The sequence below is a fragment of the Mirounga leonina genome, unplaced genomic scaffold (assembly GCF_011800145.1).
Source record: "Mirounga leonina isolate KUSES-001 unplaced genomic scaffold, KU_Mleo_1.0 Mir_165, whole genome shotgun sequence".
Lineage (NCBI taxonomy): Eukaryota > Metazoa > Chordata > Mammalia > Carnivora > Phocidae > Mirounga > Mirounga leonina.
In genome coordinates, this window is record NW_023270415.1 from 80,754,229 (window position 1) to 80,770,009 (window position 15,781).

Consider the following 15,781-nt stretch of genomic DNA (forward strand, 5'->3'; position numbering starts at 1 on the left):
ACACTCATGACACGCATGCACCCCCACACTCACACTCATGACACGCATGCACACACTCACACTCGTGACACGCACGCACACTCACACACACTCATGACACACATGCACACTCACACACACTCATGACACACATGCACACACACTCACACTCATGACACGCATGCACACTTGCACACTCATGACACGCATGCACACACTCATGACACGCATGCACACTCACACACGCATGACACGCATGCACCCTCACTCATGACATACATGCACCCCCACACTCACACTCATGACACATGCACACTCACACTCATGACACGCATGCACACACACACACACACACACCCCTGCTGTGGCCTCTCCCACCCACTACAGCTCAGGCTCCATCTCCAGGGGTCCCAGAGCAGGAAAGATGCCTCCCACCCAACGGATGGAGACCAGCGCTGTGGCCAGCCAAGTGGGGAGTTTATTAGGGCAGGCCCAGCCAGAGGTCGGTGTCACGGTGGCGGGGTCAGCACCCTGGTGGGAGGCAGGCCGGTGGGAAACTCTCCTGGGTCCATGCAGGCCAGGTGGCGGCATCAACCTGCAAAACAACAGGCTCCATCAGCTCCCAGCCGCGCATAGGGAGGAGGCGTGGCTGCGGCAGCGTGGAGCGGGTGGCTCTGGCTCCCACCTGGCTCTCTCCACCATGCCTCCCTTCCTTGGGGAGCTGACAGCTGTCCCACAAAGTTGGAGTGGGGCCCTGCCTTGCTACCCTCTCCACCTGCCAGCTTGAGGTTTGCCCGGGAGGTGGGCCCGGATGACAGGTCTCCCGCTCACAGATGAGAAAACAAGTCCCAAGAGACCAGCGGCTGCGCGGGACCACAGGTGCCAACGTGGGCTCTTCTGGCCCTGGTCGGGCTGCCCTCCCTCCCTGCCTGGCCCGTCCTCGCCCCCAGTCCTGCCTGAGTCCCCCACGTTGCTGCTCTTCGTGGGGCACAAAGGGGAGGAGGGAGGACACCCCACAGGACTCAGTGACAATCCCATCTCCCTGCCCATTTCTCCAGGGCCGCCACCGGGCCAGGGAGGGGGCCTGGAGGCCCCAGGCCCCCGGCACAGTCTCCCCGGATGATGAGCTCCGTAACACAGGAAGGCCACCAGGACGTGGACAGCATGGAGCGTTAGGTGGGCTTCTGCTCGGCTGCCGCAGACAGTGACCCCAGCCGCCTGCCTGGGTCCCAGCATCAGGCTAAACACAGCCTTTCCGGGATTCTCTCGTGAAATACCAGCTCCACGCCCCTCTGCGGGACTCCTAAGGGCTGGGGAGGCCAGGCCAGGGTCCGGAGGGTCCAGAGGCGCCAGGCCTCGGAAGGACTGGCTGACAGCACAGAAATTTCGGGGAGGACGGATGAGAGTCCTGGCAAGCAGGTGTGAGTCTGGTCCACCAGCCCCTTCCCGGCTGCCCCCTCCCCAAGCGGCCTGCCCTGGGCGTGGCTAAGTTCTGGCCAGACCACAGGAGCCAAAGCAGAGAGGCTCCCCCCCACCTAAGGCTCCGTCCCATGAGGACCCCGGTGGGCTCCACCCTCAGCACATCCACGATCCGCTCCTGGCCACGCCCCACTGGGCACAGCCTCTCCTCCTGCCCCCTGTGCTGTTTCTCCTCGGCTCCTCTGAGGTGGTCCCCTCCCCAGCAGAGCCGCTCAGGGGCCTTCCTGGCTGCTTTCTGGCTGAGGTCCTTGGGACCTGCGGCCCCCAGCTTGTGCCCCAGCCCACAGACTGGGCTCTCTGCTGGAGCTCTGCCTGCGGTCGTCCCCCCTCATGCTGTTCACATGCTGTTCCTTCTATCTGGAATGCTTTTCCCTGGGATACAGGTCAGCTCTTCAAACGTCACCCTCTCCATGAGGGTCCCTGAGCACCCTGCTGAAAATCACAACCAGCCCCACCCACAGCCCCGAGGCCAGGAAGCACACAGGCCCTGCTCCCCTGCACGGCCCACGCCCAGCTGGAGGAACAGGGTGGGGGTCCGCAGGTGCTGCGGTGAAGGCACACACAGGGCCTGGGACTGCTGCCACCAGGACAAAGGGCCACGGCCCCTCCATGGTGGTCACTGGCCAGGCCCCTGCAGAGGACTTCCTCCTGGACACCACCTGGGTAGGTGGAGGTCACCAGGGCACTGTGGCCTCTCTCCCCTGTCCTCCCACCAGCACCCCTGCCCCAGCCTGGGCTCCAGGGCCCAGCAGCAGACGGGAGGCCCCAGAGGGGAATGCAGCCCCCTTCCAGGCGCCTCTGTCTGTTGTCCTCTCACCTGCTGGGGGAAATCATTCCCATGCCCACGGGGGACCCCCAGTCCCTGAGGGGAAGGGCAAGCCTGAGGGGAGCAGCGATCCTGTGCCTCTGGAGGGGAACTCGGGCACACTGCCCCATGCCCACCGAAGGCCTGCCTGTAAGCCCACCGGGGCCCCTCTCTGAGGCTGCACCACCCCCCTGAGAACTGCTCTCCTCCCAGCCCTGGCCTCACTGGCCCCACCTGGCATCCCCCAACCCGAGCCCTACCACAAGAGGCCCCCAACAGGCAGGCCCCATCCTGAGAGCCAGGTGCAGGCCACGCCCTCCAGAGCTGGGTTTTCTCGATGGTAAACTGAGGAACACCCAGGAGGCACCCCTCAAGCTGGCTTTGTGGCTCACAGCCCTTCTGGAGGTCTGGGCGGCAGGTGTCGGCTGGGACACGCGGGGCAGCCGGTCCTGGAGTCCTGTGCAGAGCTAGCCCAGCTTTCCACCTGCCTCTGGGGGTGGGGACATCTGCAGCTGAGTGGCCTCGTGCAGGGCAGGGGTCTCAGCGAGGGCAAGTAGGGGGACCCACCCTCTCCCCAGCTCTTGTAGGCCCCCGGGTGCGTCCAGACCCAGCCTCCTGGTCCCCAGGGCAGTGTGTCCCCAGCCCCACCCCCTAGTGGCTGACCAGGGGCAGGGACAGTGGGTGGCAGGGTCCAAGCATCTCTCTGGCCCTCCCATCCTCTGACAACCAGACCTCTGCCATTGTCCTCCCGCCCCCTCTGCCCTTGGGCACTGAGCCCAGCCCCTCTCTCGACCACACCCCCTCGCACTGGGCACCTCCCTGCCCACCCATGAGGCCCATACTGGCCTCCCCAGCAGAGGGTAACCAGAGGGCAGAGGCCGCTCTTCCCAGTTCCCATGAGATGCCTTCAATCCCCGGGCCTGTGGATGGATGGAAGATGCCTGAGGGGTATGCACCCCAATCCCCATCTGCCCTGGGCTAGCGAGGACTCAGCAGTTCGGGGTCGCCCGAGGTTGCTCTGCAAGGTGGGGGCCAGCACTGTCCTGCAGGCTGCCCCTCTTCTTCCCCTGGGGGCAGTGGGGAGCCTCTCCCATCCCCAAATGCTTCCTGTGCAGAGCCAGGCCACTCCCCAGCCCTCATCCCCGACAGCGGGAGTCCCCTCCTCCCCTGACCCCAAGCATTCAGGAGGGTTTAGGAGGGGAGGCACTGGAAAGTCTGCAAGAAAAGGGAATGTGTGTTTTGCCCCCAGGGCCCGTGGAACCAGGGGCTGGACTCCCAGGCCCAGCTCCTGACTCAACCGGGCCCCCTGGCTGTGGTCCTATAGATCTGCCTTACGGTGGTCTCTGCCAGGGCACAGAACGCACGCAGGGCCACAGCCCCTTTGCCCTGCCTGCCGGTGCTGGCCCCTGGGTTCTGACCTGTAGGCCCCCACCTCCGCTACAGGCCCGGGCGAGGCCCAGGGTCAGTGCCCCTGAGCCCAGGGAGTACAACAGAGAGCACTTGCCTGCATTTTCTGAGCAAAACTGAGCACCTGGCACACACCAGAGGTTCCACCTGAATTGTCTCATTTGTCCCTAAGAAGAGCCCTGTGGGGTGGGGACCCAGCCTTTGGTGGGGGGGGGGAGCTGGGACCCAGCTCACCCCAAGCTCTGACCTGCTTGGATGCTCCGGGGGAAGAGGAAGTGGGAGGGGAGGAGGTTAGGCTCAGAAAGACCCCCACCCCTACCACGCCTCTTCCCTGCAACTCATCCCTGCTCCCTGGCCTCCCAGCTCAAGCCTTGGGCTCCTGTTAAAACCCAGTCCAGCTGGACGGGCATCTGACTTCTCAAGCGGCCCGGTACCTGGGACACCAGCTGCCAGGAGAGCCCCCGGAAGGGGGCGGGCGGCCCCACGGTGTCCGCAGGCAAAACACAGGATGCTAGCTTCAATCTCAGAAGCAGGGAAGGGCCATTTCAGTGTAAGACTGTCCCAAATACCGCAAGGGACATTCTCACACTAGATCATTCGTTCTTTGTTGGAAATTCACCATTACCAGGGCTCTATTTTCATTTTGCTAAGTCTGGCATCTGCAGCAGGGGTGTCCATGGGCTGGGCTCTGCCTGGCACCTCTTGGCACCCATGGCTGTTCTGCAACCCCCACCACACACACAGGACCAGGGCGCCCTCACTGAGCCCCAGGAATGCAGAGCCTGGCTCCAGCACAGGCTGTACCCGCCCCACGCAGGCCAGGCTGGGGACCCACCAACTCTGTGCCTGCCCCTCAACTTGCCCTGCCCTAGGCACATGGCACCTCCTCTTCCAACCAGACCCCCCGCCTCAGTCCCAGTCTCTCCGCAGGGGCTGCGGTCACGGGGCCAGCACATCCACACAGCCCACCCCAGCCATGGCCATGCCAGGCTCCAAACTCCCCCACTGCCTCGCTGACACTGGACTGAGACTAGGCCCTTAACCTGCATTAACCACCCCCTAAAATGTGACCCTGGCCTGCCTACCTTCTCCACCATTATCAACTTTTTGCTGCAGCCAAACGTAATTTTCATGGCCTATGTTTTCTCATCTCTTAAAAGGAGGATCAGGTTCAGGATCAGCTTTATCATGTGATCAGGATCAGGGCTCAAGGTGTGACCAGTATCAGGACTCAGGGTGTGACCAGGGTCAGGACTCAGAGCGTCACCAGGATCAGGGCCCAGCGTGTGACCAGGGTCAGGGCTCAGGGTGTGACCAGAATCAGGACTCAGAGTGTGACCAGGATCAGGACTCAGAGTGTGACTGGGGTCAGGACTCAGAGTGTGACTGTGATCAGGGCTCAGTGTGTGACCAAGGTCAGGGCTCAGCACGTGACCAGGTCATACTCAGTGTCCACCCTGGGGCACTGTCTTTGACTGACTGGGGCCAGTTCCCCCATTAGCATCCCTGGCTGCATGGAGGTGACTGAGAGGCTTCTTGGAGAACAGGTGCCACACAGACCCTGGGATCCTGAGGGGGACTGTCCCCACCTCTCAGATTGCTCTCAATGTCCTTCAGATGCGTCATTTTCTCATCCGCTAACCACTCCTCCAAATGGTGCTGGCTACCCTCCCACGATGATGGGGACCCCCGCTGCCGGGAAGATGGAAGCCGGATCCCACAGGCACCTACTCCTGTTGATGTGCCTGATGCCAGCCTCGTGGGCCTGCAGGCCTCCTGACAGAGTGACCAGGGCCCGGCAACACCTCCCAGGGCTGGCATGCCATCACCCTCCCGGACTGAGGCTGGTGCGGGTCAGTCCTGCCCTGGCGGGGAAGGGTCTGGGGGCCTGGCAGGGGGACACACAGGCCATATGTATTCTGCTGGTCCTTGCCGGTGACTCTCTGAATAGCTTATTAGAAATTAATATTTAATTCTCTTCTGTGGATTTAGCTTGATTATTCAATTTATTATTGCAATTACTGAGAAGCACCCAGAAGCAAAACTGCTTGCTTTGAGCGGGGAGACAGCTGAAGGGGAGGGCCTTGCCACATGCACCTGACTTGGCGGACTTTGCCCCAGGGGGTTCCTCCTGGGTCCCACTCCAGGGTCCTTCTCTTCAGAAAATGCTCCTTTCTCTGTTAGCATTGGCTGAGGATGCTCCCTTCCACGTGTCCTCCCTTTGGCGGGCAGAACCCCTGCTTCTAAAGGGGCCTTGAAGGTCGAACCCCATCTCCTTCTGCTTTGTTCTGGAGGCCACAGCCTAGAGAAGTCGGATGAGGAAGAGGGGGAGGAGGAGAGTCGTCAGGCCCTCCCCACGTCCTCACAGCCTTGCTCTAAAGGAGGGACTGTCCTATTGACAGAGCTGACGCCCACGCTCGGCAAAGTTCAGTGGCTGGAAACAGCAGGGCTCGACTCAAGCGGTCCCACCATCACAGACAAGGTCTCCCCTCGAGCGGCGTGTCCTCATGTCCTAGCAGGGGCAGGAGGCTCGCACTTCCCCAGTGAAGCCCCAGGACTCTTCCCTCACGCCTCTTCTGTCGCGTGTCCCCTGAAGAAGAGCGAGAGTCCTGGGGTGGGCAAGCCCATGCGTCCTGCCCCTGGTGAGGGCCACTGTGATGCCGGCGTGGCGGGGAGGCCTGACCCTGAACCCTCCCCAAGACCGAGGTGGGCTTGGGGGTCAGGCCTGGCTCGAACCTTCTTCCTGCCCGGGATGAGCCTCTGCCCTCAGAGCCTCAGCCAACATCCATCGTGGCAAGGCCCCGGCTCCCATCCTCCTGGTCACTGAGGGCCCGGTGCCCTGGTATAGTCCATAGGCTGCTGTGTGTTTGTAGAGATTGTGGTCACTGCGAGGACCGTGTGGCCCACTTGGACGGGCACGGGCCCAGAGCCGGGAGTCGTAGGCACCAAATCTGAGGCCAATGGGAACTGGGGGATGGAGGGAAGTGGAGCAAAGAGATGGCAGGGGCAGGGGCTGCTCCAGGGACAGGGTTGACCCTCTCTCCAGGAGTGGGGCCAGAGTGGCCCGCAGGCCTCATGCATCCCTCCCTGTGACAGGGACAAAGGCCTGGAGGCTCAAATGTGGGGGATGTTATCCAGGCCTGGGTGTCAGGGATCAGCAGGAGAACTCAAACCTCTGCCTCTGGAGGGATCCATGGTGCGGGCAGCCCAGAGCCAGTCTGGGGACACTTTGCAGGAGAAGGGTAGGGTCATCTATACAGAGAAGAAGGACGAAGACCAAGACCGAGACCGGTCGGGGGAGGGAGGAAACACACGAACTCTGTGCACCACCTGCCACACCAAGGGCACGCATGGCCTCACTGCACCCCAGCAAGGTCTTAGCGTCCCGAGGCCACGGAGGAAACGGGGACTCCATGCACGACCTACCCAAGGCCACAAGGAGGGTTTCGGGCAGGTCCTTTGACTCCAGCCCCGCCCACCAGCCCAGTTCCGTCCACCAGCACCAGCTCCGCCCACAATCCCCGCCCCCACCCACCAGCTCCGCCCCGCCCACCCGCCCCAGCGCCCTCCTGCCCTGCAGCTGCCCACCAGCAGTGGGGTCCCAGCTGTGTGCCACCGTCCGGCCGCCCTGCCCAGTCCCACCCAGGCATCACGGGGCTGGGACGGGTAAGATGCGACACCCGCTCTCTATGCTGGCTGGCAAACTCCATCATGTCCATCAACGCCGCCTGCACAACTCACACACATGCTGCCTTCTGTGCTGGCCACCAGCATTTTCATGCTTTTATTTTTTCCACCCTTTTCCTGGCAGAGAGCCATTTCCAATGGCTGGCTCAGTGCTGCCCTTCTCATGGGGCCATCTGCCCAGCCGCTGAGGCAGTGCAAGCAAGGGGTGGGGCAACCCCATGCAGAGGAAGGGGGTCTGGAACCTGGTTATGGCTCCCTCAGGCCCACTAGGAAAGGACTGCTCCAGACAAGTGCCCCAGGAAGCCTCCAGCCTCCCGGCCCCTTCGCCTGCCCCTCCTCTCCTACTCAAGACCCTACACACTCCCACCCCAGCCAGTCTTGCCCCAGGGCTCCACCCACCATGCCTCCACACCTTTGCCTGGGCTGTGCCCTGGGCCTGCAGTGCCCTCCTCCTTGTCTGACAGAGGAGCCTATACCCACCTCTCAACACTCGGCTTTCAAGAGCCACCTCCTCCAGGAAGCCTTCCGGGCAGAGCTGCCCCTCTAACAGCTTCCACTCTGCTCCTGGCCGTTCAGCACCTCAAGGGCCTCCCTCTCCCCGAGGCTGTGAGCTGCTCAGGGCGGTGCTGGATCTGACTGCACCTGCAGCTGGCTGACAGGGAGGGGCTGGGGTACCACATTTGCTCAATCACGTGGACACATCACCGACCTCTAGCCGGATCGGAGCTGGGCCCGTGGGACAGGCAGCAGGGAGGACAAAATACAGCCCTGCTGGCTGGAGGGCCACATGGGAACGTCGGCATGAAAAGGCCAGCTGTGTCTCATCTCCATCAACCAGAGCAGGTGTGTGGTAACAGGAACACAACTGTGGTAGTGCTCATGGGGACAGCGAAACAGCCAGCATCATCGAGAGGAGCCCCCCCACCCCGGCCAGGTGCCCAGCAGGAGCTCTGGAGGCAGGACCTGGGCCCCAGAGGACAGACTTCCCTAAGTCAGCCTCTAAGGAGCCCCGGACCCAAAGAAGGCTCCAGCATCCCAGGCCTGCACCAACCTCGGCAGACATGCTCGCAGGCTAGAGCAGGGAAGCAGGGCTGCCCAAAGTCACCAGATCCCAGGGGAGGGACCCTCAAGCCTTTGACCGGCTCCCCCAAACTTTGCCACCGTGAATGACGGCGCCCCGATAACGGGCCCCCCTGACCCATCCGGAGCCACCTGGAACACCCGCAGACCTGGCTCCACGGCATCAGGGCACAGCCCCAGCTGCAGAGGGATTACCCCCCATGGTGCCCACTTCTTCGGTCTGCCTGTCAGTTTATCCATCTGAAAAATGGGGACACATGCACATCTCCTTCACAGGGCTGTGGAGAAGATGCAGTGAGGTGACCCCCAGGCAAGGCTCCTACCCAGCGCCTGACGGGCGGGGGACACACATGGAGACGCCCCCTCCCAGGGTGACACACTCAGGTCCCTTATTCCGGTTACAGCCTGTGGGAGGGGGGGCGGGCAGTCAACAGTCTTTCCTGACCACACACAGACACACACACACGTGCACACGCAGACACATGCACAGAGACACACCTACAGACACGCAGAGACACACGTGAAAAAGCACATGGGTGTGCACTGCAGAGAAGCGTGCATGCAACCTCCCACCCAGGCTTCCCAAATGGAAATCAATGCCTTCAGCTCGATACTTCACGGTTTTCAGAAAACATTAAGAACATGGTTTGCTATAAGCCTCCATTTAGCCCCTTACGTTTTTTATGCGCATGAAAAATACTTCATTGATTGTTGCCTAGATACTGTAATCTTCTGTCTCTTGCAGCCCAGCCTGTGACTCCAGCAGGAGCCTGGGACCCAGGACAGGCACCCACTAGCGCTCCAGGGGCCTCCGCCCTTCCCCCTCCCATGCCTGTTTCGTATCCTGCGCATGGCTGGTGACCGCAGATGGCTCACATCCCGCAGGGACCCACGAACAGTCCACAGCGACCCAAGTCCGACATGGAAAGTGGTCCTGGGCCCAGACACTGAGGTCGTGAGCGCTCAGGAGGATGGTGGGGAGGGGACACCCCCAGATCCCAAGGACTCCCCTGCTTCTACAAGGTTCCTCGGCCAGGACCTGGACAGCGGTGCATGCCGACTGCAACCCGGGAACGAGGGGCACTGGGCTCACCTGCAGCCTGGGCCCTCTGCCCCCAGGAGTCCCAGCTGGGCTGCAGGGGAGGAGCTCTGTGTCCATCTCCAGACACCTCAGTGCTGGAGACCCAGAATTACCTCAAGTTCCTCTTCTGGGCCCCACATGCTGAGCTGACCCCGACCTTCATCTACAGGGAGAGGTCTCCTCACCAAATGACCAGGCCTGCACATGCTTTCGCAAAGAGCTGCACTTTCCTAGGTGGGGAAGGGGCTCCTACAGAGGTCAGGGTTGAGGCTGGGGTGGGCGTAAGCAGGGTGGGCGAGCTGGCTTGTCCCACCCTATAGTCCCATGTGCCAGCCAGGGCTCAGGAAACCCAATCCTGACCACAGACTGAATACACACTGCTCACACTCCGAGCACTGACCCTGGTCACACTCTGAGCCCTGACCTTGGTCACATACTGAGCCCTGATCCTGGTCACACACTGAGCCCTGATCCTGGTCACACTCTGAGCCCTGACCCTGGTCACACTCTGAGCCCTGATCCTGGTCACACACTGAGCCCTGACCCTGGTCACACTCTCAACCTTGATCCTGATCACACACTGAGCCCTGATCCCGGTCACACCCTGAACCCTGATCCCATTCACACTCTGATCTGTGATCCTGGTCACACACTGAGCCCTGATCCTGGTCACACTCAGCCCTGACCCTGGTCACACTCTCAGCCCTGATCCTGGTCACACACTGAGCCTTGACCCTGGTCACACTCTCAGCCCTGATCCCGGTCACACTCTGAACCCTGATCCCGGTCACACCCTGAGCCCTGATCCCGGTCACACCCTGAACCCTGAGCCCGGTCACAGTCTGAGCCCTGAGCCCAGTCACACCCTGAACCCTGAACCTGGTCACACCCTGAGCCCTGATCCCAGTCACACCCTGAGCCCTGAGCCCGGTCACACTCTGAGCCCTGATCCCGGTCACACCCTGAACCCTGATCTTGGTCACACCCTGAGCCCTGATCCTGGTCACACACTGAGCCCTGACCCTGGTCACACCCTGAGCCCTGATCCCGGTCATATTATGGGCCCTGACTCAGTCCCAGACTAGCCTTCACGCTTGCTGTAAACTGAGTCCAGGAACCCTGTGGGGAGTGAGGCTGGCCACAGGCACTTTGGAGAGTCCCCGCACTGGTCTTCTTGGAGGCACCTGCTTGGTGGCAGCAGCTGCTCCACCTGAGCAAGCACCCCAGCCTGACCAGCGGGGAGGCAGACTCACCAGCCCTCTGTAAATGGGGAATAGCCTAGCCCATGAGGGTGGTCACAGCCATGGGAGCAGGCAAGGGTGCACGGGGGATGACCCAGACGGCGGGTGTGACATGGGGGGCTCCTTTGCCCCCTCAGAGCTACCAGAGGGCATGTCTCACCCTACACCCAGAAATGAGCACGTGCATGGGCTGTCGGGCTGTCGGGCTTCTTCCAAGTCAGGGAACAGGGAGCCGAGCTCCTCCCTCAGAGGCTGCTTTTCTCTGCGGAAATAATCCCCCTGCATTTGAATCAAGCCTTTTCCTTCCTCAAAGTGCTGTTTATATTTAGCTGCCTTTGTCCTCAGAGCAGCTCCAGGGAGAGGGAAAGAGGGCAGCCACCCCAGCCCCATTTCTCTGGGGCCTGAGCGAGGGCAGCCCCCCCACAAGACCCTGCCACCCACAAGACCCTGCCCCCGGGGCCGACTGCGGGCAGACAGCGTCTGGGCTGCTGGGCCTCTCTTCTGGCCTGGCTGGTGTGCCAGAGATGATGTGTTCCTGCGTGGCCCCAGACCCCTGACCCACAACCTCCCTTAGCTTCCTCTGGCACGGGGAAGGGCTCCAGGGCGCAGAGCCGCTGGGTGGCCTTGACTGCTCCCCAGCCTGGAAGGGGAGGGAGGAGGAAATCTGAAGGAGGAGAGAGGGTATGCTGGAGGAATTAGAGCCCCAGGCCCCAGGGGAGGAACAAGGGGAGGGTCCAGCCATTACAGCCCCTCCCCTCTCTCCAGATCACTGGGGATCCATCTGCTAGGCGCCCAAGCTGACCTTCTTCCTAGGCCCATCTGAGTCGCCCCTGCAGACCCACCTCCCGTGCAGACGTGGGTCATGGCTTCAAGATATCACGATGCTCCCGGGCCCCTGCCAGGCCTCTTCCATCCCTAAATCTGACCTCAGCATGGGAAGCGCCCAGAATGTGTGTGACCGAGGGCAAGCCCTAAGCACGGGCCAGTCTCCCCTGCAGAATGGGGCCACGGTGCTGATGGCGCACATCCCACCAGCCGAGACACGGACACCCCATGTAACATGCCTGCCTCGGGTGCCTGGCAAATGTAGCTCTGTCCTGGGGCTGGGTCAACATGACCACAAATGGAGTGACTTAAAACAACAGGAAAGACTCTCCCATAGTGTGGAGGCCAGTCTGAAATCCAGGTGTCAGCAGGGCCCCATTCCCTCTCCAGGGGCAGATGCTCCCTGCTCCCCCCAGGCCCCCACACCCAGGGTGCCCTCCGGCCCCTCCCACTGAGTCCCTCCTCCGGTGGAGGGGCACCAGCTGTGGACCCTAGCAGGAGGGGGCGGGGGACAGGCTCATGCTCCTGAGCCCCAGCTGGGGACCACCTGGGTCGGGGGGCAGGAAGCAATGACTCCCCAAGTGCCCCGGAGGATGATAGTCCGTCCCCATCAGGGCAGCCACAGGGGCCGGGCAGGGAGGCTGCCTGGGACCCCCACTGACCTCACCTGGAGAGCAGGCCCCGCCCACAGTCCCCAAACCCAAGAAGCTCCAAGCACCAGGAGTTCTCTCTGCAGGTCCAAAACTTTAGCAGCAAACCTGCACCGACCCCAGTGAAGCCAGGCCACTTGGGGCTTCCATGTGTCCCGCTTACTGTGAACAGCAGACCTTCTGGGGCAGTGCAGTGGAGACGCCAAGTAGGAGGATACCAGGGGCGGTTGGCTCACGGTGTGTTCCCAGGGAAAGCCAAGACCTTCTGAGCCCTCCTGGCCCCAGGGTTCAGCCAGGTTGGGACCTGTCCCCCTGGGGGTGCTGGGAGGACCAGTCAAGATGATGGATATGCAGTGTGCACACATAGCTGGTCGACCACAAACACGTCTCCCTTCCCCACTCCCCACTCCCTCCGATGCTCTGTGCAGACCAGGAGCTGGCTCCTTGTTCTCCTGGTGACATCCCAGCCCAGCCTTAGGGACAGTGGACCCAATGAGAAGCTACCCACCAAGGACAGGCCTCGGGACGGCCAGGGCTCCCCGCCTCCCACTTTGCATCCCAGCCTTGTTGGGGTGGCTCTTGATGAGAGAGCAGGCACTTAAAATCTGGACGCAGAAGCCTGAGGGCCCCGGACCGAGGTGACTGTCCACGGAGCTTCCTGCAGCCCCCGCTCATCTGCTGCCCGCCACAAACGCTGTCACAGGCTGTGGGGGGGGACCGTGCATGACAGTGACTGGGGGGGACACCAGGGGGCAGCTGTGGAGCTCAGCAGGGCCTGCCTGCCCCTCCCCGAGCCCCTCCCCCAGCCCCCACAGTGTCCCAGTGCTGGGCCCAGGTGCTGGACCCCAGGGTGTCCAAAGGACACATAGGCCCCTTCCTGCCACAGCCCTCACACGTGCACCCCCTCCTGCAGCCAGAAGCATCCTTGTGTAGCCCCTGCAGCGCTCTGGATGTGGAAGCCAGCCTCCGGGGGCCCCGTGGCCATCCCTCCTTGGAGTCATGCCCTGTGAGGTGGCCCCTCACGCCATTGCAGCTGGCCCGGAGAGACGCTGCATAGTGACCGGGTGTGGCAGCTGCCTGGCTCTCGGGGACCCGTCACCCTGCGGGCCTCACGTGGGGGGAGCCACATTCGAGCTGGATCCTCCTGCCCCCGTCGGGCCCTCGGGTCGTGCAGCCCCAGCCCATATCTACCTGCACCCTCACAAGAGACACTGAGCAAACCTACCAGCTAAGCCCCTTCTGAATTCCTGACTCACAGAAACTGCGAGGTAATAAATGTTGATTGCTGTTCTCAGCTACTGAGTTTTAGGCCACTTTGTTGCACAGCGTAGAGACCCCAGACGCCCACCCCGCACGCCTCTGTAGGTGCTTCCCATGCTCTGGGTCAGTCCCCGTCCGCCCCAGCTCCCACCCAGCGCCCGGCCCGGGAGGGGCCCAGCACCTACTCTGCCCGTCCAACAACCCCACCAGTGGCCTGGCTCCCCGCCTTGGGCCCCAGCACCTGCCGGCTGCACCACCCAACACGTGAACGGCCAGTCAGGACCTGTTGGAAGTCAGCGCCTGCAGGAAGGGGAGCTTCGAGTTGGCCTGCCCTCAGCTGGGGGCTCCAGAAAGACGGCCCCCACCTGCCACGTGCCCTGCTGGGCCGCCAGGGCTGACCCCGTGCTTGACACAGCAGACCACGTAGGGACAGACAGATGAGCAGAAGGGTGGAGGGACAGATGGCGCGGGGCAGTTGGGGCACTCACCGTTGGCGGCATTACTTTCGGATAGAGGTGGCGGTGATGAGGATGATGACCAGCAGGACGGTGACTCCAGCCGACAGGAAGTAGCACTTGATCTTGCGTCTCTGGAGCTGAGAGAGAGACAGAACAGTTGTCATGGTGACCGGAATCCCAGCCTCCCATCCTGGGGGCACATGGTGCCTGCTGGCTTGGGGCTGTGGGCCCAGGCAGAACCCATCCCTTGCCAGGGGCTCTGCCCTGAGCTGACACGTGTGCTCATTCAACAGCTGCTCTGGGCTGGCCCTGACCCCCCAAGGGCAGGAGGCAGGAGAGCCAGCAGGACTGCCTCAGCTGCAGAGGTAGTCAGGCCTGGGTGTGATGCCCAGGTGCCCCCCTTTAGCACCTTGGATTCTTCTGTAAGCACAGGATGATGCCACTGACTTCAGGGCCACATTTGAAAGCCTTACTTAAGATGATGCATGAAAAGTACATAGCCTGGGGTCCGGCAAATACCAGACCCATGGTCCTCTCCAGATAGTCTTCTTCTTGTTCCATATAGTGTTGTTATTATTATTTTTTAGTACTATGTATTTATTTTAGAGAGAGCTAGCGAGAGAAATAGAGAGTGCACTAGTGGGGGGAAGGGAGAGGGAGAGAATCTCAAGCACACTCCCCACCAAGCACAGAGCCAATGCGGGGGCTCGATCCCATGATCCTGAGATCATGACCTGAGCCAAAATCAAGAGTCAAACACGCAACCAACTGAGCCACCCAAGCACCCCTGGTTGTGGTTATTAGTAATTTAACAAGTTCTGGGCTCCACCATCAAAGACCTCATGGAGAGGAAGACACACAGATCTGTGCTGGGATTCATGGGTGGGTGGGGGTTGGGAGGCTTCTGGAAGAAAGGATGTTTCATCTGGGTCCTGGGGGGGGGCGAGGTGGGGACTCCCCAGGCAGGTCAGGAGGTGGGAGGCAGGAGACCAAGGGAGAACCTAGGACAAAATGGGAGCTTAAAATAATATGGTCAGTCACCAAGTGGCCAGAGAGGAGTGGGGGTAGGGAAGCAGGGGAGACAGACAGGATGGGATGTGGATGGTACAGGGGTTTGAGCAGCACCCCACAGTCAGCACAGAAGACAGTGAGGAGTTTTAAGCAGGGAGAGAGTGTAGTGAAGAGGCCACTTGGAAAGCAAATGGGGGTTGGTAGGAAAGGGGAGAAGAAACAGGGAGACTGATCAGGAAGAAGGCTGATCAATGGACAGGAAGGAGTCTGGAGCAGAAAAGGGGGGATCAGAGGCGACAGAGGCAAGGCCAGGAGAGGAATCCTCAGAACCTGCTTGTGACTGAATACACAATGGAAGTGAAATAGGGAAGTCAAGGACGAGTTCCCCAGGTTGCCCATCTGGGCCATAAGGTGGATGTTAGGGCTATCCATTCTTTTATCCACCCATTATTCCACCTATCTATCCATCTACCCATCCATCCACCCATCCATCCATCCTTCCACCCTTCCATCCAACCATCTATCCATCCACCCATCCATTCATCCATCCTTCCATCCATCCATCCTTCCATCCATCCATCCTTCCATCCATCCACCCATTCATCCATCCTTCCATCCAGCCAGCCATCTACCCAACTCTCTATCCACCCACCCACCCAGCCACCTATCTGCCCATTCTTCCATCCATCCAGCCATCCATCTACCCAACTTTCCATCCATCCATCCATCCATCCATTCTTCCATCCATCCAGCCATCCATCTACCCAACTTTCCATCCATCCATCCATCCATCCATCCATCCATCCATCCATCCATCC

General features: G+C 61.3%; 1 protein-coding gene across 3 annotated transcripts in view; it reads right to left on the bottom strand.

The window, feature by feature from the left end:
• The window catches only part of TSNARE1 (t-SNARE domain containing 1), a 163,606-nt gene that overhangs the window by 11,631 nt on the left and 136,194 nt on the right, over positions 1-15,781 (bottom strand). The window contains exons 14-15 of one of the 3 annotated variants that reach the window (XM_035012033.1): positions 13,983-14,089; positions 5,879-5,972 (exon numbers count right to left, since the gene is read on the bottom strand). In XM_035012033.1, coding sequence (XP_034867924.1) covers positions 13,994-14,089 — 96 coding nt within the window. In that variant the 3' untranslated portion in view covers positions 5,879-5,972; positions 13,983-13,993. Of the gene's footprint in view, positions 1-5,878; positions 5,973-13,982; positions 14,090-15,781 lie in introns of those variants that run through there. The other 2 variants (XM_035012037.1, XM_035012034.1) reach the window with 2 other exon arrangements.